This window comes from Suhomyces tanzawaensis (genome assembly GCF_001661415.1).
Source record: "Suhomyces tanzawaensis NRRL Y-17324 unplaced genomic scaffold CANTAscaffold_1, whole genome shotgun sequence".
NCBI classification, from domain to species: Eukaryota; Fungi; Ascomycota; class Pichiomycetes; order Serinales; family Debaryomycetaceae; genus Suhomyces; species Suhomyces tanzawaensis.
Genome location: NW_017963636.1, coordinates 349,713 through 370,622, shown reverse-complemented (window position 1 = coordinate 370,622; position 20,910 = coordinate 349,713). Strand labels below are relative to the sequence as shown.

Sequence of the window (20,910 nt, the reverse complement as noted above, 5' to 3'; positions counted from 1 at the left end):
TGGTCCAGTTCTACATGGAGGTCCGCCTAAATTTTTTGCATCTGCCACCTACAGCAATATTGCACAATTCCCAAGCATGGGCTACGATATCTGCTTAAATCATATATTAGACTGGGCCACAAGCACAGCTTGTCGCGCCTATATTACAAGAAAACCAAGAATCACGTCGCACATAGTAGATTGTAATGCCAGGATGGATGCACAGGGATGGTCTTGTGTGGCTAGCTGGGCCCACAAGCACAGATGACGGAGGCATGGCGCCTTCACGAGTACGCCAAGTCCTTCACTCGCACCTTGGGACAGTAGGGACACATCATGTGGTCGCAGCGGTGGCAGGTGAAGCGCGTAGGCACCTTCAAGGAGATCCCGTCACGGGGTCCCGCCAAGGAGGGAACCTCCTCGAATGAGCCAGGCGATCGCACCGGGGTGTCGGTGGTATAGTTGGAGTCCACATTGGCGGTTGGAGGCGCGTGGTTGTAAATAAGCAGGCTGTAGTGCTTCAAGGACTGGAGAAGGTATTCGTTGAGGCAGTGGGGCGACTTAGCGGGGGTGGCAGGCGCGACAGGCGCGGCAGGCATGGTGGGCGTGGTGGGCGTGGCGGACATGGATGGATCTGAAGGCCTGTGGTCTCGGTAGATGATGGACCCGTAACTCTGTCCACAGGCACAGCAGTACCACTGGCAGATCTGGTTATCGCTGTAACCGTGGTGGCTGCTGGCAGGCACACTATCGACTTGGTAATTCATGAAGAACCCCAAACATCACTGGCAGCCAGCATCGGGATCCCTGGGTCAATATATATCACTTTTGTGGGTGCTGCATCGAGACGCACGCCGGGTTCTAGAACGGGCGCCAGCAAATAGACTGGGCCCGCCAGGGTTGCTACCCAAAGTTTCACTGGCAGACTAGCGCCTGCACAGGGGACTCCGAAGCGTAACAGAAGCCGGTGGGTGTCGGAACGCCGCCCTGCGTTTGCTACCGGGGACGCTGGAGGCCCTTGGTGTCAGGGGTCCAGACCGGTGCGTCTGGTGGACCTGCCCCAGGGTGTCGAGTCAGTGATGCACTGCGGGTTTGATTTGTGAGTTCGAGGCGGGCCCACGCTCGCAACGCGACCCTAGATCACTCCAACACTGCCACCACCTGGTGGCCAGTCGACCTGGGCCCAGGGCGGCCGTTGGCACACGTAAATCTCACGAGGCTCGTGGCGGTTGGTGGTGGGCCTGGCTAGGCCTGGCCCTATTGGTACGCCGCGCCAAGCCTTGATCCAACGCCTTCCCCATATTTTGTGGATTCCTCTGTGAGCACTTCGTAAATGCCACTGCATTAAGCAGATAACGTTGGAAGGCATCGTGTTTAGTGCAGCCATTGTTCTCGGGACTCGTAGTTGGTTTAGCAGAACACTCCCCGCTGGGACATGGTGGCCCCTATTGGCGCTGTCCACTGGCCACTGGCCACTGGGCGGCTGGGAGGAGCTCTGTAGTGGGGTGTGCACCAGTTCCACCACTCGAGTCATCCGTCTCCAGTCCTCCGCCAGTTATCCACACACCCTGCTTGCCAGTCATCCACACTTCCTTCTTGCCAGTCATCCGTCCATCTCCGTCTTCGCTGCATCTGCATGAATGTGAGATGAAGTCCATGCTGCAACCAAACTCTAAAGTGGACAACAGGTGACTCATGAAAGATGCCAAAGAACGTTCACAGTGGGATCATGTCCTGCTTCTGTTTTGCTCTCACCCATTCTAGAACTACTGATAAGGGTCACGCTTCCTCGCACTACTGGACGTCCAGAGTGTATTCTACTCATGCCCCTCGCACGTTGATACGTTTCTTGCTCACTTCTGGAAGTCCACCGCCTTCCCCGTTTTCCGGTCCACCACACGAGCAAAGTACTCGCATCCCACCTTGCCTTCAGCATCTCCTGGAGTCAACACCACGTCGTTGGCACTCTTGTAGAACGGGATTCCGTCGGCCATGCATCTGCGGACGTCCACATACACCAAGCAGTTGGCGTTGTACCGCACCCCCGAAATGTTGGTGAGTTTATCGGAGTTACTGGTAAAGTGGATGTGATTTCTCGTCATTCTGCGCAATCCCCCGCTTTTGTAGATCATTTCCAACTTGTTGTAGTAGGTGCCATGGAAGATCTCGTCGGGAATGGTGTCTTCGTTGAGAAGAGTCAAGTTCGAGTCTGAGACGCTCTTGATGGAGTGGCCCTGGTTGGCACAGATATAGTCGCCCTTGATGCTGAACCTTTGCTTGTCGTTGCTGGCCACAATGCGCTCCAAGTCTGCTCTCGTGGCCTTATTGGTCTTCAACCGGTTGTGGGAGAGCACGTCGTCGATCTTAACGAATCCGTCCTCGTCGATGGCCATTTTCTCCTTGAGTGCTCCGTGGCGGAGAAGATATGCAAGCGCCTTGCTGATGAGTACGTCACGTTTGGCTGGATCGGGTGAGGACATGGTATGGTGTTCTATTAACGAGTGGATCTATTTGGTGAGCGATGACTTAATTCGGGCTGCGACAACGAGAATTGTGCAACGAGCAGTTACAAGACATCAACAGGAAATGACTCATTCTAGAGCATGCTTATGGCGTGGTGTGCTACTGGAGGTATTTTCTAGTGATTTACTGGTCAGATGTAGAGTATTGGTAGTAAGGTCTCCTGGCGAATATTCCGTATTCAGACACACGTAGGAGTTAGTTGGACTTCGCTGCCATTCGTTGGGCTATTCTCATCTCTGACATCTCTCTAGTATTGGCTGGCTCCTTTGATGTCTTTTTTTGTTCCTTTGGCTGCTCCTTTGACTGCTCCTTCGGCTGTTTCTTTGACTTCTGTTATTCTATCTACATCATCTCATAACTCAGGTCACGGAATCCCTATCTGGAATCCCAGCTAACATTCATTTCTATGTACATGTCATGATGCTTCTAACTACACTTCTTGGCCTTAACACCAGCCAAGGACCCCATGTTGGCTCTACCGGCTTGCTTGATGGTTTCATTGTCACCCAACTCAGTTTTGTCATGAAATTTCAAGTAGTATCTGTCTTTGTTCCCTTCTACTCTCTTTTCGCCCTGGACGATGTTTTTGACTAAGAAAGTGCTTATTTCATTCATCTTCTTGATCTCTTCATCGATTTGTTCTTGTTCTTGTAAGCTCCTGTGGTTGTCAAAACCTTGCCTTATTTGTGTTCTTGCGGCAGACAACACTGGGATGTCGTTCTGAAAGGCAAGGCGGGTGGCCCTCAAGGCTTGCCTGTAAGCAGAAATTGCAGCAGTAGACATTGAAAGAGTTGGCTTTGATTTACAAATTTTGATATGGGGTGGTACTGTTGCACGTTAGCTTGCGAGTTTTGCAGATTAGACTCAAATGATGGATTACAGGTTGGACCTAGCTTTTCTACATGTTTTACTTTCATCCAATACCGACTAAGGAAAAGTAATACATTCCGCTACGGAGAGTCTTGTACAGTTTGACGAGATTGTGGATAGTGTAAGAGTCTTGTATTTATGCCTAAATTACCAACTTTTCAATGGAGTAGTTTGGAATCTTCTTCGAGATTGGGTTGTCCAACAATCTTCTGTTTGAAGTATTGTTATTAATCGTCAAAATGGATTCCAATTGAGAGTTGTGATGGGTAGAAATGATATCATTCTTGGACTTCTTTTTCTTCGATGGCTTTCTTGGAGTGTCAACTGGGGCATTGATTAATAAAGCTTGATTGGTCAATGTCAAATTGTAGCTGTTGTCAACCAAAGCAGACACCTTGCTCTCTATAAGCTCGCTCAACGATTCAATGGTGCTGAGAGACCAGTTGAAGAGCCCACCAACATCAATCACCAATTCGATAAAATACCAACTGTTGTTGTTATGCTTCACCTTTAATAACCTGTTCAAAAGATTATCCAAGTTTATGACGTTTCCTGAATCCCTCTTCTCTTGATTCTCTATTAATTGCTTGAACTTGTTGGTGATATCATTTACCGAAAATTCACCAATGATCCTGTTGATCAAATCTTCAAAAATGTTCCCAGGAGTACTCTCGTCCACATCATGTTGGTATTTGCTGTTTAATAATTGAGTCAAAAGCTCAACAACGGATAAGTTAGGACAAGTAATCACCGCTTGCCTCAAACATGTGAATTGGTTGGCCTCATCCAATAATTTTAATAAACCGTTAGTGTATTCGATAGGGAAGATTGGGTTGGTCAACAAGTAGATCAAGGTATATTCTGGAATAAAGTCATTGGATTTGAATTGGACCAGCCCATTGCTGTTGATATCAAAAATCAAGCCCAATACCTTCTGAATAAAGTTACAATCAACAGTTCTATCATTTTCAATATCAAATTCTTGAAAGTTGTAAACTTTGTTGTTCTTGGTCTTCTTTAATCCTGACTTGATTGAATCCCATGACTCGTTTTTCAAGTAAGGCACCAAGATTCTTTCCCATTGATTAACATCTCCCTTTCTGGTTATGTTACTCAAGGTCAGGTAGATTTCGTTCAATTCATTGGTTAATGCGGTTAACGGAGTCTCAATCTCATCTTCGATCAAGTTGACCAAACCTTGGAACGATTTCTTCTCGCTCTTTTCAATGCTCTTACCCAAGCACTCGTTTAGCTTGTTCAATCCGACGTTGATGTTGATTACATTTAAGTCGACGTTGTTTTCCTTCGCTTTTGAATTCAAGTAACAAATCATAGATCTTGAGGTCCTGACAGAGTTACCTTTGACAGAGACAACCTGGTTGACCATGACTTTGTTGGATGAAGTATCTGATTCGAATGTATCAAGCAAACTCTCATACCTGAAGTTGATTAAGTGGATTTTGTTATCAATTGATAACACCAACCTTTCAGGACTTGGTGAGCATAAAGATACAGTGGAGCCCTTTTCGGCACCTAAAGATTTGATACTGATACTCTTGACAGAAGAGAAGTTTACTATCGAGACAGATTCGATCAGTTGTGCTTCCAGGTTTAATTGATAAATGTGGCCAGAGTTGTATGTAAACCTCAAATCACCCTTAACCTTTGGATTAGACTTGGAATTAATTTCAAACAAATTGGTCTGGAAGTTGAGGGATATTAATTTGTAGTGAAGACTATCTTTAGATTCAAAAACCATTAATAATAACTCCTTGTTACCACCTGCTTGGATTGCGTTACTTATTTCAATATCGTTGATGAATTCGTAGTACACCAACTTTTCCTTGGCCAAACCACTTGAGACATGGTTGAATGACTTGGAAGTATTTATTAACTCGTCGTTTTCTTCTTTGATCAACTCTATATTTCCGTTTTCAAAGATAACCAAGATGAATGATCCTTCGTTAAAAAACTTGACTCCCTGAATCTTATGAGAAACCTTAAGTTCCATGGTTTTGATTTTGTTTTGTCCCTGCTCATTTTCTTGTATTTGGTCTCCTCTTTCCAACACCATAAGCTTGTGCTTCTTACGATTGGTTATACCTATGGCATACAACTTGGTGTTGTTTTGAGAAGCTTCTGCAACATCCATACAGTCGACAATGCTGGTGGGGCTTAATGCAAATGACCATATCAATTTTGGGGTAGGTTTGATAATATAGCTGGAGATGATGGATTTGGAGATACCAATGTCGATGACGGTAGAGTCGATAGAATTGATTTTAGGGATGACAACTTTGGATGAAAGGGCTAGGTCGGGGATCCTAGGAAGGGTCAAGAGGGGGTACAGCTCCTCGAAGGATGGGTTCGTCGAGTTCATGGTACTGGTGATGGAGGTGAGTTATGTTAAGTCTCGAAAATTTTGTAGAGGCATCGCAGTAACTTGGTCACGTGCGAGATGAGCGAACTGGATACTGTTGCAGCTGGGAGCTGGGAGGGGTCGATTAACTCAGAAGACTAACGGTTTGCTGAGTGACAGTGAAAGAGAGCATCTTGTGGAGTTTATGCTTTAGTATAAGGATCAATTTTTACACAGAATAGATGTAATATTTTGTAGCACTTTGGTTGTACAACCGCTTTAGACAGGGTTTGAAAATCAAACATCCTTACTTCCAAGTGAACATAACATACTTCCATTGTGGTTGTTCTTGGGTTTTACAGCTCCTTAGGCACGTATGGAATGAGGTTGTATGTGTGATAAATAATTTTGTGGCATTCTTGCATTAAAGGAAGAAAGTTCGTATTATGCGACTAACCAGAAATGCTGATAATTTTCGTACAAGTGATTAGGAGACAATCGGCAGAATTCCTGGAAATGCCCAAGAATTACCTTTCAAAACTATAGGCCATAGAGACTAGACTACGTCTGAACTACAATTGAAATAGTCTTTCATTCGTGCAAAACGTTCCAAAGGAGTATTCCTGTAACTACTAGTAGATTTAAAATCTCTTCGTACTTGGCCTGGCATCGCCGAAATGGTGACACATGCCAGAGCATTCGCTACCACAACTGGGCTAGATGTGGCACAACGCCCTTCCGCCCCTTTGCCATCCGTCCAGTTTGTGTAAGTAGTTACGGAAATCACAAACCCTTCGGATGTACGCTGTCGCACCTTATCAGTCCGAGATGAAAAACATGCGCGCACAAATAATATCGCACCGCCACTGGATGTCACATACGAAAGTCAGTCTATTAATACCGCTTCACACGTTTAGGAAGGGGAAGGGCGTTAGGAAAGGAGAACACTTGAGTATCATCCACGCATCAAGCCAGAGCTATTTGTCTACGCAATTCTAATTGTTCTCTATCCATTCTAATATACATCTCTATAAGTTACCTAAACAGTTTGCAAAAATTCATCGTTGGCGTAGTGGTAGTCCTTAACCACAACCTTGAACTCTTCGGTGTCTGGGTTGTAGGACTCAATGCTGAACGAACTCAAGTCGTCGACCACGATATCGGCACCAGACTTTCTGACCTTTTCTGGGTCATAAGTGGAGCAGATACCAACAATAAAGGCGCCCGCACCCTTACCGGCAGTGATACCAGCAGGGGCATCTTCGAAAACAACAACCTTCTTGTGAGCAGCTTCACAGCCTAAGGTGTTTCTGGCGGATTGGTAACCCTGAGGGTGTGGCTTACCCTTGGTGACCTTCTCAGCGGTGATGAAGCAGTCTGGCTTCTCGATGGTCAACAACTTCAACCACTTGGTAGCTAATGGCAAGGTACCGGAGGTGACAATAGCCCATTTCTGCTTACCGTCGGCAGTTTGGGTCTTGGAGAAGTGGTCGAAAGACTTGACCAACTCCACAGCTCCCTTGATGGGCTTGGCGTATTGGCCAAAGGAGTCTGGAATGGACCCTTCCCATTCAGTAACTTGTTCTTCGATGGCATCTTCTGGAGACCACTTGGCGATGACATCGAAAGTACGGCATCCGTGGGAGGTTCTGATGATTTCGTCTGGGTTAACGTGAGGTCTGGTCTTACCGAAATCTCTCCAGAACTCGGAAATGGCTCCGGTGGAGTTGACTAAGGTACCGTCACAGTCGAATAAGGCGGCGTTAACGTAGAAGACAGCTGGTTGTTTTTGGACAGTCATGATTGGTATTGATGATAATTAACAAGGCCAATTGGGCCGGGGGATGGACGGTTTATATACACCTATCGAGAAAAAGAAACACCGGCCGACACAACTCGAAACAGCCATCCGAATCTACACACGCATTGGGTTATCACCAGATGGCCTCCTGCATGCAGCTGACGCATTGTCGATTGATTGGGAAAAGAAACGAGCCAGGACGGTTGTGAGACGAGCCCAGGTGCCAGAAAAAGGAATTCGGGTCAGCTGACGTTGTATTGGACACGTCTTCTGGCGATGGCAAGATGCGATGGCAGCCAGCCGTGCGATCTGGCGATTCAAGCGCACTTCCTATTGGTCCAGGCCAGATGGCCCTCACCACTGGCGAGTTGCACGAGGTGCTGCTGCTACGTCATAGCAGCCAAGGCATAATGGCTGGGTGGCTTTGTGGCCTCAATCTCACGTGGTAGCCAGGCCTTAGGATGCTTTCGGATCAGCCTGGGCCCGGCACTACGTCATAGCGGCGACGGCATAATAGCCCGTGCGCTTTGTGGTGCAAAACTCACGTGGCATTATCAGCCCGTTACGTCATAGTGTTTTGTGTCTGTTACCTATTATAACAATTCATGTTTCACCTATCGAAATGTACAGAAAACGGTCGAATTGGTGTCGGATAAACAGGAAGGAAGGACCCGGATCTGCCCCTCCATGGTGACCCCTCTGCAAGGAGGCTTGTCGTGTGTTTTCACGTCTTCCTCGGCTTGTCTACGGGCGCCAGACCACTGAGTCCTCGTGTAACCTTTCCGTTTCTATCCCCTATAGGTTCCGCCGCAACACGCCAGGGGGACCGTGAATCACTGGCCACCGCGTTGTCTTGGTTTTAATGGCCCTGCCCTCGTCATAATGCATATCTGCGTTGATCCTGCCGGCAAATGAGCCTAAAAATGCTACATTTGACTACGACTGTAAACAATATCCCTAATGACATCACTGGGATAAGGTTGTGAAGTTTGGCCTCAAACTATCCTCGTTTTCATCTGGGTTTGGCCTACTTGCATGTGTTTCGTATTCATAACCACAATACACGATGCTCCCATGGTTAGTATAGTGAAGCACATGAAATTAACGGGTCTAGATCGGTTGGTCGACAGGTACTACGTCTCGTTGCAACAAAGCACATATACGTTAGCTCTTGGTTAGTAAACGCAGGGATTGACTGGATGTAGTAGCCATGTCGCGGCGATCGGAATTAATGTCGCGCTCCATCGGATCTGATACCACGACATCGACTCCACACGATGGCAACACCAATTCATGTCCACGGAAACCCCAGAGTATGTCATAAATATCCCGTCAGACGACGAAGGTGACGAGAACGACGTTGAGATCGTGGAGTTCCGCGAACAGACGAAGAAACTCTTGGATAACCCCCAGAATGAGCTCCCCCTCCATACCACCAAGAAGTTGACCGATATCCAATGTCCCATCTGCTTTGATGATATCACCATGGCCACTACCACATCCTGTGGCCATGTTTTTTGCCTCGACTGCATTCTGCAAAGCATTTCCAGCTCACATGCCAGGGGACAGGTCAGGGGACGAAGAGGTATAGGATTGTGCCCTCTTTGCCGGAAGTCAGTTACCTTCAAAGATACCGTTTTACTTCGGATGAAAACAGTGGCTACGGCCACCAAGCCAGAATTGCCTCCAAGAGAAGAAGAGAACATCAAGATTGGGCTAGAAACAGCGGAAGAGGAAGATGAAGCTACCGCGAGGAAGAAGCGCAAGACGGGCTGACCGATGGCCATGGTAGAATAGAATTTAGATAGGTCAAACAGTCCATGACAAGATGGTACACTCTAAACACGACCTGAACTCAGAGGGGGCAGTTGGGTAACGAAAAACCCGACATTCAGGATGCATGGTAGCTACTTTCACCGATAAACAACTTGGTTAGTAGCCAATAGCTTTCAAAGTACCCCACTGTCTAAACCATCCATCATATACAATACAATGGAGCGCAAATGTATACCTAGGGAGTACATCTTTTCCCTAAGATTCTGCTTACAGAATGTTATACATTAAACGGAATTAGAGGAGGACAATACGTCCAATAATGCCCTCCGTTGCCTGGCACCATAGTTACATAGACAATATTCGCTCTCTATACATTCACATACAATACAATCCTCGCTGATTAGCTACCACATGTAAGTGGATGCCCCCACGAGTAACGCACGGCAAGCCCCTGCATTGAACTCGTTTTCTTTTACGGCTCGCTGTTGTATACCAAAGATAAGTATTGCACACAGATCAGAGATCCGCAGCAGTTCACAAAGTCAGAGCTCAAACCAAACTCTCACAGTTTCATTTACCCCCATTCTGGTGCTATTGGAATAAGGAGTACAATACTAATCAAGGAGAAAAAAGCCGGTTTAGTTATGAATATGCTATTTCAGATGCAAAAGATTTTGCTTTGCAATTTAGGGCAATCACGTCATTCCACTGCTACTATTTATTCCATAATACTCGAAAATAGGAGCTATGGTAAGAGGCGAAGCATCAAATTGTACATTGTGGGTCTTCTTTGGGCTAATAGGATCTGCAATCGTTTATATTAATGTAGAAGAGGGCCAGGATACAGTTCTTTAACAGTTATAATTCCCATGATAGAGTAATTCCTGAAAACTGATCCATTAATATGGCTTTTTATTGAAAAAAGTGACTAATGCTACACTTTTTAAAGCTCGTTGCATGTCAGGTTGTGGATATTGAAATTCTTGATATGTCCTATGGGGGTCTAGACATCTAGGCTGCCAAGTTTGTTTTGCAAAGAAACGCTGTAATCTGTTCTCCGGTACAAGCCAAGTTGACAGTTAAGTGGCAAGCGTTAACCATTTTCGGAGTATTGATGTATGGGTGTTGATCAGAATGTGGTAGGGCTAACTGGAATATTTCTTGTAACAGAATAAACTTAGATTTTGTGCATGGAGTTTTAATGGTAATGCGTCACTAGGGAATGCCTAATTCTCGTACATTGTCTATTAAAGTTCTTCACAAAATCCTTAATCTCGAATAACTAATATTATCCTGAGCTCAATTGACCCATATTAGGGAAATCTTTACTCGGCTATATTTCTTCACCTCTGATCACTCTAGTTAAATACTTGGGTATCAGAGTATATAGAGCTATTCTTCTTCTTACCTGTGTATGAAAATTCATTCATTTCCAGTCGGGTTCTAAGTAATACCGTATTCTAAGTGATATTACGTAATAAATTACTTAATGTTCAAAAATTACTGTATGATTTTACAGCCCTGTCACAATCACATGATCTGGCAACTTGTCCGAGTGGTTAAGGAGAAAGATTAGAAATCTTTTGGGCTTTGCCCGCGCAGGTTCGAATCCTGCAGTTGTCGTTATTTTTTGTATGTAGCGAGCTTTGATGAGTCTTTGGATCCATTGTACCAACTGTACCAGAAAACACATCGATTTGTGCGGTTACCTAATACCTTAGAATGTTGCGTCACACATTAAAGGACGATAAATGTGAAGTAAATACTGCGTTGAAAAGTTACGACTTTGTGCAAGTTCATTATATTAGAAGATTATACTTTTGCTTTATACTCTATATACCCAAGTATCACAAGTATAAGCCCTCAAGATTTTCTTCAACCTTGTTCTTGAGCACTCTCTCCTTAGCTTGTTTAAAGTCATCGGCTTTGACCTGCATTCTTCTTTCTCTTAATGCCAATAAACCGGCTTCAGTACATAAAGCCTTGATGTCTGCTCCAGATAAGTCATCCTTGGAAGTAACTAATTCTTCCAAGTTGACATCATCAGCCAAACTCATCTTGGATGTGTGGATGGTCAAGATCTTCTTCTTGGTGTTCGAGTCTGGATTCTCGAACAAGATCTTACGATCTATTCTGCCCGGTCTAATCAAAGCAGGATCTAAAGACTCGATCTTGTTTGTGGCCATAATAACCTTGATGTCTCCTCTATCATCGAACCCATCCAACTGGTTCAAAAGTTCCAACATGGTTCTTTGAATTTCTCTTTCACCACCCGATGATGATTCGTATCTCTTGGTACCAATAGCATCAATTTCATCGATGAAAACAATAGATGGTGCATGCTCGGCTGCTATCTGGAAAATTTGTCTACACAATCTAGGTCCATCACCCAAATACTTTTGAATCAATTCCGAACCCACAATTCTTAAGAAAGTAGCACTGGTTTGATTGGCAACAGCCTTGGCCAATAATGTCTTACCAGTACCTGGGGCACCGTACAATATGACACCCTTTGGAGGCTTAATACCCATCTCTTCATACAATTCAGGATGAGTCAAAGGAAGTTCAACAGCTTCCTTGATTTCTTGAATTTGTGCTTCTAAACCACCAATGTCGGCATATGATTCGGTAGGCGATTTGTCAAGCTTCATAACGGAAACCATGGGGTCTGCATCATCTTGTAAAACACCCACAACGGATACGGTCTTGTGATGTAAAAGAACAGAACAACCTGGCTCCAATAATCCTTTATCAACAAATGACATGATACTTACGTAGTATTCAGATCCTGCAGTACTGGAAACAATGGCATGATCGTCATCGATAATCTCTTCCAAGGTACCAATTGACATTGGGTAACCTCTTAATTCATCCACCTTCTCTCGTTCTTCAACCTGTTTAGCTTCTGTGGGTTGGAAGTTTTCTTGGTTGGTCACAAATTCCTCTTCCAATAACAAGTGATCTTTAATTCTTTCCAACTTTAACAATTTCAACTTGCATCTGGTGTTAGGATATACGCTGGGCAATTTGACTGCTGTATCTGGCCCCTTTCTTCTCTTCTTACCGAATTTGGATTCCACTGGAGGTTCGTACTTTGGCTTCTCCTTCTTTTTGTCATCTTTCTTCTTGTTCAAGTCGCCTCCTGGCATTCCAGATGGACCTTGACCCTAGAGTAGTTAGTATAGTTCGATTGACATCAGAATTCATGCAACATACCATTTTGATGTAGTTGATAGATTGGTGTGGTCGATTTGGCGTTCGCCACCGATATATCGACGCTCGCGTGATGGATATCACGTGCGCAGATATATATGGAAGGATAACCAGAGGAACAAAATTGGAGAGCATGTCATGGGTGCCGAAAAAGTGGTTCGAACATACTGGCAACTAACAGAGGTTTAGAGATCCAATTTGCAGTTTTGTTGGGTGCAGAGGTGGAAAACGACAAATTAAACTAAATTTGGAGGGAGTGGTGGTGTTGATGCGTTTTAGGCCATAATCAAATGGACTAGCACAAACTGAGAGTTTTTGTTACATACATAGGATTGCTGAACCGATTAGACACATTAACTGGTAGGTCCTTTCAGAAACGGTTTGGGTTTAAATGGTAATTATTGACTGAGTGGACTACTGATCAAATCTAATGTATTGAAACTAGTACCCCCGTCTGCATACTCTTGAAGACTAATTTATGTATACTGTATAGCTGTCTTGGTTTTGAGTAGATAAATTCAACAACGCGCTTGGTCTCAATTTGAACAAAGCCCTTACATTTGAACCAAATCTTTAGGCTGAATTGGGTTTATAAAGGGGTTGAGAACCGATGCTATTGTTACTCAAAGTATAAGCAATAAATGGCATGTAAGAGGCAAGACCGTGATATCAGTGAATAGCCAGCTGTTCCTCTTCAATAAATTTTACACGCGGTTTCATAAAGAATCATCGGGTCTCTTCACAGTGTAGGTTCATCTCGCAATTGAAAGTATGGGACCTCCCCAAACATAAATACTAGAAATGAACTCATCCTTTCATTGCGCTTAGGCAAGCCTGTAGTTCCATTTGTAGGCTGAATCCAATTGCTCCCTTCACCGCCCCATTTTCTCGCAGCCGTTTCAGCTCCTCCCCTCCTGGCTCACTCCTACATACTCACAAAAAAACTAAATCATCATCTCCGTACAACCACTATGAGCTCCCATAAGCCACGGTTAAAGGACAAACCGTTCAATTCGATCAGCATAAACAAACGAAAACAGGGCGGAGGAGCAAAGCCCATCAGTACCTTAACAAAAAAGATTGAAGCCCAGGATCATGATATACTAAGAGCTCAAAGACTCCGTGAAGAGCTCGAGCAGACTGGGGGGAAGAGCCGTACAAACCAATCCGAGATCCCATGGAACAACCTGTCACCTAGCAAGGACCCTGTTCTGACCCCCAAGTCTCCTAATATCACACATGCAGCCCAAACAAACCCCAAACCCCATACAGACGTGTTCAAGTTCGAACTCAGATCCCTCCTTCATAACAGCAAGCTTTACAAATCGGTGGGATTTGCTAGTTTGAATCTTCAGATAGACTCAGATGACACAATATACTTTACCCTCAATGACAAGCTCATCAATGACACATCTGTATTGAAAGAAACGATTTCCCAGTTCTTCTTCTGTGATTACTCGGTCCTCATACGCTTCAAAGACGGCGGCTTTGCAGTAGCCAAGCACGGAGGCAGGGACTCGGACTTACGGCAGTACTTCAAAGATAAACCAGATTGGAATATTGACACCAGTGTGACTTTGGAAAAGGAACAATTGCACAAATTCCTCAAATCCAAGAAGCAAGAAAGACAAGAATTCTCGAACCCGTTGGATAACATTCGAAGAATATCTCCTTCCAAAATGTATGGCAAAGAAGAAAGCGGCCGAGCCACCAGATCGAAAACAAAAGAATCTAGAGGTTCCTCTTGGGAACCAATAAGTCTTGACAGAGACGGCGAAGAAGAAGACTTGATCACCAAACCAAGAGAGGTTCCATCGGCGTTCTCACCAGACTTAAAGCATAAATTTAGATCAAACAAAACATTCACTATTGGCTATTCTGATTTCAAAACTCTTTTCAACAACGACTGGATCAACGACTCGGTGATTGACTTCTTCATTGAATACGAGATTGATAACGCTACATATGGAAGCAAAATACTCGACCCTAGTCTGATATATGCATTTAACTCATTTTTCTTTACAAAACTCATTACGGCGGGAGAGGGGGAAGTGGATTACTACGGAAACATCAAACGGTGGGTGAGCAAATTAGATCTTCTCCAATATCCATATATTATAATGCCAATTAACGAAAATGCTCATTGGTACTGTTGCATTATCAGAGGCTTGCCATTGCTTAAAGAGCAGTCCAAATCTGAAGACAGTGCAGAGTCAGAACTTTTGAAACAAAAATTACAGAAAGCTCTTCAAGTACCAGACAGTCAAGAAAAGTTTGACAAGTTCAATATTTCCGATGATAATATTGGAGAAGAAACAGACGAGACAGAAGAGGTTAGCTCCGAATCTCTGGACGCTAAGAAACACACTAAACAAGTGGACATATTTGTGTTAGATTCTCTCAGTCAAAGACACAGCAATATCAGTTGGCCACTCAAAAAATTCATAATTGATTACAGTCAAGACAAGTATGGCATTGAGGTCCACAAGAATCAAATCCGCGTCCTGACAGCACGAGTTCCAAAGCAGAACAACTTCAATGATTGTGGCATCCATGTGATCTACAATATCCGTAAATGGCTCAATAACATACCAGAATGTGAGAAGATATGGAGAGGCTCTTACCTGAAGCATGCAATGAGAACTATGTTCGTGGCTGAGGAAAGGAACGGAATGAGAAACCAGCTCAAGGATATTTTGTTAAAATTGCATAAGGAGCAAAGGGTTGATGAGAAGAATGTCGAGCACGATGATGCTGATGATGACGACATTGAGGTAATAGAAGACCCTTCTCAAACTCCTACACCAGCAGCTGGATCCAGAAGTGCAAGTCCAGTTAAGCAGTCGAGGCCTTCTACCCCTGTTCCCGAAACTCCAACCAGAGTGGACCAAAAGTCTCTAGCAACATCTCTGCCGGCAAGAACGCTCGATCCAAAGGTCCAGCTGGGGGAAATCTTGATAAATGAGTCTTTGAACCGTAAGTTAGCAGGATATGCATTAAAGCCCTACATAGTGGAAATGTTGAACGAACTCTTCAGGAAAAAAAACATGGAGTTGAGTTCTGCTAAACTTACCTTGGTGACTGAGTTAGTGAAGAACATCAATAGCTTGCATCAACTCGACCCTCGAGTGAAAAGTTACTGCAACGAGTTTGATTCCAAGTATCAGCAGTTGTCCAGTACATCGGAAGAAAGTCAGAGGCCCAAAAACCAACCGTTCAAGATCGAACATCAAGAGCTGGACCTTTCTTCCAACCACGAGGTGAGCGAAATTCTTGATTATTCATCAGAAAATCCTACAATGTTGGAGGACTCTGATGGAATCAATCAGAGCGTCGATGGAGTATCACAATTACATATTACCAACCGTAATACGGTTAGTAGCCCTCTGAGCAAGGGATCTCCTCGAGGAAGACAATTTGGGTCCATAAACTTAGGAAGAAAGAGCGACCCATACCAAAGTCCTGTGGGCTCTCCCATGAAGGTCAACAGCGACAGTAGCCAGCCATCAAGATCTCCTTCCAAGAGAAGAAAGATACACTGACGATGGTGGCTTTTTAGGGCTTCGAAAACTGTTTCAGCCTATCTGCATTATAGCATAGCATCAAATGCTAGTCAATTCAATGATGATGACACCATTGCTACTAGCTGGCCGAGATAAGCCATTATAGAACTAAATAGCTATTAGCCTCAACTTGATAAGTGGTGGTGAAATAATTAAAATTGGTAGCATAGAAATAAAGTAGCTAAAACCATAATCGGAACACCAGAAAACTAGTCTCCTGACAAATAATTACAAGCGGTCGACATCGAATGGAAAGATTTTTGGAGTCTCTCAGTCTGATAATACCGATGTACAAATAATGGATTGCAAAAAAGGGTATCGGAGATAAAGAAAATCTACCTACTTGAAGCTCAACATTGCGTAGTTCTTGACTTACTCAATTGAGACATATTCTACAGGTGTTGGGTTCTCAATCCTGCGGCCCTCATGGTGATGAAGCCAGCACTTTGAGGTGGAAATTACAGATTTCCTCCGGCGGAAGTGCTACCGCTAGATATCTCACTCATACGTAGCACCGCGTGTTCCAGCGAGAGTCTGGCTAAAGTAAGCAGGCTCTCGCTAGAGTCTCGCGAGCGTCGCACTGTTTAGCGAGCCACGCCAACCAGACCTCCGCGCGGATCGGTTATTTATCTATCACAAGCGCGAGCTAAACTCACCATAACAATGTCTGGTTCCTCTGCGGCGTCTCCCAACACTCCCAAGACTGGGTCTAATATCGACCCATTGGACGACCCTGTGGCCAAGCACAGACTATCGTTTGACTTTTCCGATTCCGTCTCTACCATTTCCATTTTCAGGCAGTATGAGACGTACTCGTCACCACAAATGAACGAAGCGTCTGATCTATTCACTCTTAACCCCAATGGGTCAGAAATCATCCGAACCAAGTTGGGAGAAGTCTTGGTAACAAACGCTGGCGACGAAAGGTACGAGTTTTGGAGACAGGTGATCGAAGACTACGCCCAATTCATATCCAAGACCCGTACTGTGGAGTTGGAGCTGCGTGTTATCGAAGGCATTCCAGACGATTTGAGAGAATTGGTGTACGCCAAGGTGTTGCAGATCAGATACAGGTTCAACAACAAAGAAAGCTATCAAAACCTCGTCAAGAGAGCCCGCCAATCCACCAGCAATAAGAGTCAAGAAAGCTACATTGACAGACTTGCGGTTGATTCCAGCCTCAAGGAGGTTCTCAAGACATTCAGCTTCTACATTAACGAAATTGTGGGGGTCAGCAATAGACTAGAGGTCGATGGCTCAGGAACATTTGCCAACGACAGCAATGAAAAGCTTCCTCCCAACAGTTTCGTGATCCACGTCAGTAAGCTACTTGAGAACCTTGGCGGCATGGAAAAGCAGGACACCCTCTTTCTATTATTGAAGTTGAATCGTCTCTTCACCAACTTGATCAAGGAGGAATTCTTTTACAAAGTCAACCGTTCCTTGGAAGATTTAGTTCCCGAAGCATTCACACACACTAGTGTTCAGGGAATTAACCTTGTGACTTTGTACAAATCTATCTTGTTCAACTTCTTTAACACAAAGATTGACGATAGCCAGGTTTTGCTCAAGGTCTTGGACTTCGTCATTATCGAGGGGTTTGACTTCGTGTTGAGGTTGGTATTGTGGGCATTCGACAAGAATAAAGACAAAATACTTCAATTGAAGGGCGATGAATTGAATGAGTTCCTCAATTCCAAGAGCTTTTTTAGCTTGGATTTCCAATGGATTGACATAATTAACCAACAGCCCCAGATCGTCAAGTACGAGAACGAGTACCATTTGATCCATGCCAACTCATTGAATAACAATAACAATGAACTACGGAACTTGCGGGAGGTCAACGACGATTTGGTCATCAAGATCAATGAGATTAACCACCAGTTAGACAACTTGCAAACTACACACTCCGAGATCTTGGACCAGAGCGAGTCGTTTCAGGGGCAACTAGACGAGGCCTTGGCCCGCAACGAACAGTTGGGTGAGCTCAAGGCACAGCTTCAGGCCAAATATGAAGGCTTGACCATGAAGGAGAATTTGAAAAACACCATCAAGGCCAACAAGGAATTTTCTGAGAGAAACCGGGACTTAGAGCTCCAGATTGAAGCGTTGAAAAAGCTGATCGAGGAGAAAAGGCTCAAGGTGGCCAAGGTGGCCGGAAACTAGGTACATAGCGAATGGGATACGTCAGAGAGGTAGTGTAGCGGTGTCATCGGAACTGAGAGGTGGGTGGAGATGCGTTCTACGAACTAGTGAAAATTGAAGGAGAGTTTCTAAATTCAGATCGCCATTCACGACCTCTCTAAGGAAGTTGCAGATAGAGTATTCTAGACCACCAAACGCTCTGAAATAGGTCTAAGGTATGAAATTTAAGTGACTGTCTTAAGACAATCAGACAATTAAAGCTACTGAAAACTAGTTTTGGATTAGTTTGCTAGCTGAAAGACGTCGCTGATGGAGTAACCCACTGAACACTGATAGCAACTACTACTACACTCGAGGTGCCTTCTGGGGGTCTGAGAATTCTAGACAATTAAACCTGAACCTAATGAGTACTAGTGAAATATTACTAAAGTTGGGTCTTTCTTAAGGGTTTTGCTGAAGTGGTATTCCAGATCGGTGATAGTTGCTTGCGCAGTACAGATCATGCTACATTTGGGTGCTTTCATAAGGTTTCTGATAGAACAAGGAATTCTACTGGACTAGTGGGAAGACTACTCCATTTTCGGTTCTTTTTAAGGATGTAGCAGGTAGAAATTTCTAGACCAGTGACGTAAATGATGAATAGTAGTTTCAGCGCCTAAATGAGATATTAGTGAAATCATATGCATAAATTCATCAAGTACAATTAGTTAACATAATAATAATCATTACCATGCTGAAGAGCTCACAGTATTTGTATTTGTAGTCGCCCAAAAATCCCCAAATTGCTAAATAGTATAATGTGACACAAGCAAAACTGGTAGAATTTGCCCATTTGCCGTGAAGTAGCCCGCACATGTAATAAATCCCGACATACCCGCCATGGACTGACGATCCTACTGGTGGCGTGGGGTAGACTAGCGGGTCTCACGTGCCATGCACAGCCTTTGAGGAAGTAGACTAGCTACTACGCCTGAACACGGTCCATTCCCCGTCCACTGGTAGGCTGCTTCGTGTCTTACCAGCCCCTAGGTCCATTTGCCAGTCCCAATCTTCTCGCAAACCCTCCCGCACCACGCCACTGCATCTCACCGATATAGCGACACTTGTGCGCGCTCATCCCTACAATTACCGACTACACCACCATCATGGACTTGGAAGTTAGCAACTCTTACCACCAGCAGGGTGTAGGCATTGTGGGCGCAGGGCTCGTCGGGTGCCTTGCGGCATTGGCCTTCAACGCCAAGGGCTTCTCAGTGACCCTCTTCGAGTACAGAGATGACCCCTCCAAAACCAAGAACGACAATCTCAGATCAATCAACTTGGCGGTTAGCGCCAGAGGCATCCGGGCGTTGAAGTATGTGGACGAAGAGATGGCCGAGCGCATCTTGGAGCACATCATCCCCATGAAGGGCCGGATGATCCACGATCTTGACGGCAACCAGACGTCCCAGTTGTACGGGTTGTTTGGCGAGGCCATCAACTCCATCGACAGATCCTTTCTCAACGAGTGTCTCCTTGAAGAGATCCGCCATACCGACATCAAGGTGTTGTTCAACCACAAGTTGGTGGCATTTGAGAAGAACCATGGCGAAGACCAGACCCCCAAAATGACATTCATTGACACCTCTGAAGGCGATGCTGCCTCGAAGACCTTCGAGTTCGACTATATCGTGGGTGCTGACGGTGCTCACTCACAGTTCAGAACCCAGCTCCAGCGGACTATGAGAATGAACTATTCCCAAGAGTACATCGACATGCAATACATCGAGCTCTACATCCCACCCAGCGAGTCGGCCAAAGACGACAGCAAGTTTCTTCTCAACCCTAACCACCTCCACATCTGGCCCAGAACCAACCATATGCTTATTGCCCTTGCCAACAAGGACGGCTCCTTCACATGTACATTTTTCAGCCCCTGGTCGGTCATCGAGGGGATCACCTCCACCGAACAATGGATCAGCTTCTTCAAGAAAAACTTTAAGGATGCCTACGATCTCATCGGCGAAGCGAGATTGGCCACCGTGTATGAGACGCACCCTAGGGGCTCTCTACTTCAGGTCAATGTTTATCCCTACCATAGTCCGGACGGAAGAGCGATCCTTCTCGGCGATGCTGCACACTCCATGGTTCCGTTCTACGGCCAAGGTATGAACTGCGGGTTTGAAGACGTACGAACCTTGATGGAACTTATTGATGAGAAGGGAGGTGACGTGCTGGAGGCATTCAGAAGTTATACAGAAATCCGGAAGGCCGATTTGGATGCCATATGCAAGTTGGCCTTGGACAACTACCATGAAATGTCACACAAGGTCACCAGCTTGTGGTACTTGACCCGCAAGAGAATCGACTCCCTCTTGGGTAAACTCAACGGCAAGTACTTCCAGTGGATTCCATTGTACACGATGGTTTCTTTCAGAGACGATATCAGATACTCTCAGGCCATTGAAATTGAAAAAAGACAGGGCAGATTCTTGAACAACATCCAGTACGGCTTCTTGAGTGCAGTGGCCGTGACCAGCTTGATCAAGGGCTTACAGATGTGGGGGAGAAGGACTTAGATACTGAATAAATATGCATGATAAACTATACAGATACTGCGTAGTGCGCGCACCGAATGAAATTTCCACCACGAAAATTTTTGCCTCTACCGGCACAGCTTGCATCATACCCATTGGTTACCC

The 20,910-nt window shown here is 45.0% G+C and overlaps 10 protein-coding genes and 1 non-coding gene across 11 annotated transcripts; 5 read left to right on the top strand and 6 right to left on the bottom strand.

Moving 5' to 3' along the window:
- Positions 1 to 62: 62 nt before the first annotated feature.
- CANTADRAFT_109967 (uncharacterized protein) lies at positions 63 to 930 on the bottom strand. Its single transcript, XM_020206185.1, has one exon. It carries the CDS (start codon positions 744 to 746, stop codon positions 264 to 266), a length of 483 nt encoding a protein of 160 aa, XP_020066597.1. The 5' UTR covers positions 747 to 930; the 3' UTR covers positions 63 to 263.
- A 902-nt stretch (positions 931 to 1,832) lies between these two features.
- TPT1 (tRNA 2'-phosphotransferase) lies at positions 1,833 to 2,459 on the bottom strand (the record flags this gene model as incomplete). Its single annotated transcript, XM_020209112.1, has 1 exon — positions 1,833 to 2,459. One exon carries the CDS (start codon positions 2,457 to 2,459, stop codon positions 1,833 to 1,835), a length of 627 nt encoding a protein of 208 aa, XP_020066596.1.
- Positions 2,460 to 2,928: 469 nt separating this feature from the next.
- CANTADRAFT_43301 (uncharacterized protein) lies at positions 2,929 to 3,294 on the bottom strand (the record flags this gene model as incomplete). Its single annotated transcript, XM_020208947.1, has 1 exon — positions 2,929 to 3,294. A coding segment is annotated over one exon (366 nt), but the record flags the coding sequence as incomplete, so codon positions are not given.
- Positions 3,295 to 3,480: 186 nt separating this feature from the next.
- UTP8 (Utp8p) lies at positions 3,481 to 5,760 on the bottom strand. Its single transcript, XM_020207102.1, has one exon. It carries the CDS (start codon positions 5,750 to 5,752, stop codon positions 3,515 to 3,517), a length of 2,238 nt encoding a protein of 745 aa, XP_020066594.1. The 5' UTR covers positions 5,753 to 5,760; the 3' UTR covers positions 3,481 to 3,514.
- Positions 5,761 to 6,770: 1,010 nt separating this feature from the next.
- RHR2 (glycerol-1-phosphatase) lies at positions 6,771 to 7,532 on the bottom strand (the record flags this gene model as incomplete). The annotated part of the gene is made up of 1 exon (XM_020211342.1): positions 6,771 to 7,532. The coding sequence occupies one exon, from the start codon at positions 7,530 to 7,532 to the stop codon at positions 6,771 to 6,773; it is 762 nt and encodes a 253-aa protein (XP_020066593.1).
- A 1,293-nt stretch (positions 7,533 to 8,825) lies between these two features.
- Positions 8,826 to 9,308, top strand: CANTADRAFT_19103 (SUMO-targeted ubiquitin ligase complex subunit; the record flags this gene model as incomplete). Its single annotated transcript, XM_020206411.1, has 1 exon — positions 8,826 to 9,308. One exon carries the CDS (start codon positions 8,826 to 8,828, stop codon positions 9,306 to 9,308), a length of 483 nt encoding a protein of 160 aa, XP_020066592.1.
- Positions 9,309 to 10,849: 1,541 nt separating this feature from the next.
- On the top strand, positions 10,850 to 10,931 carry CANTADRAFT_t45. The gene has a single exon. It is a non-coding gene; the product is annotated as a tRNA-Ser (tRNA).
- Positions 10,932 to 11,102: 171 nt separating this feature from the next.
- RPT2 (proteasome regulatory particle base subunit) lies at positions 11,103 to 12,551 on the bottom strand. The gene is made up of 2 exons (XM_020210775.1): positions 12,525 to 12,551; positions 11,103 to 12,475 (listed from the first exon to the last, which is right to left on the bottom strand). Exons 1-2 carry the CDS (start codon positions 12,525 to 12,527, stop codon positions 11,156 to 11,158), a joined length of 1,323 nt encoding a protein of 440 aa, XP_020066591.1. The 5' UTR covers positions 12,528 to 12,551; the 3' UTR covers positions 11,103 to 11,155.
- A 941-nt stretch (positions 12,552 to 13,492) lies between these two features.
- ULP3 (SUMO protease) lies at positions 13,493 to 16,063 on the top strand (the record flags this gene model as incomplete). Its single annotated transcript, XM_020206410.1, has 1 exon — positions 13,493 to 16,063. One exon carries the CDS (start codon positions 13,493 to 13,495, stop codon positions 16,061 to 16,063), a length of 2,571 nt encoding a protein of 856 aa, XP_020066590.1.
- Positions 16,064 to 16,747: 684 nt separating this feature from the next.
- Positions 16,748 to 18,250, top strand: CANTADRAFT_87457 (uncharacterized protein; the record flags this gene model as incomplete). Its single annotated transcript, XM_020211341.1, has 1 exon — positions 16,748 to 18,250. The coding sequence occupies one exon, from the start codon at positions 16,748 to 16,750 to the stop codon at positions 18,248 to 18,250; it is 1,503 nt and encodes a 500-aa protein (XP_020066589.1).
- A 1,124-nt stretch (positions 18,251 to 19,374) lies between these two features.
- On the top strand, positions 19,375 to 20,787 carry BNA4 (kynurenine 3-monooxygenase; the record flags this gene model as incomplete). Its single annotated transcript, XM_020208991.1, has 1 exon — positions 19,375 to 20,787. One exon carries the CDS (start codon positions 19,375 to 19,377, stop codon positions 20,785 to 20,787), a length of 1,413 nt encoding a protein of 470 aa, XP_020066588.1.
- Positions 20,788 to 20,910: the final 123 nt, after the last annotated feature.

Excerpts from the sequence above, each read along its gene's own strand:
- CANTADRAFT_109967 (XM_020206185.1), bottom strand. The coding sequence starts at position 746 with ATGAATTACCAAGTCGATAGTGTGCCTGCCAGCAGCCACCACGGTTAC.
- UTP8 (XM_020207102.1), bottom strand. The coding sequence starts at position 5,752 with ATGAACTCGACGAACCCATCCTTCGAGGAGCTGTACCCCCTCTTGACC.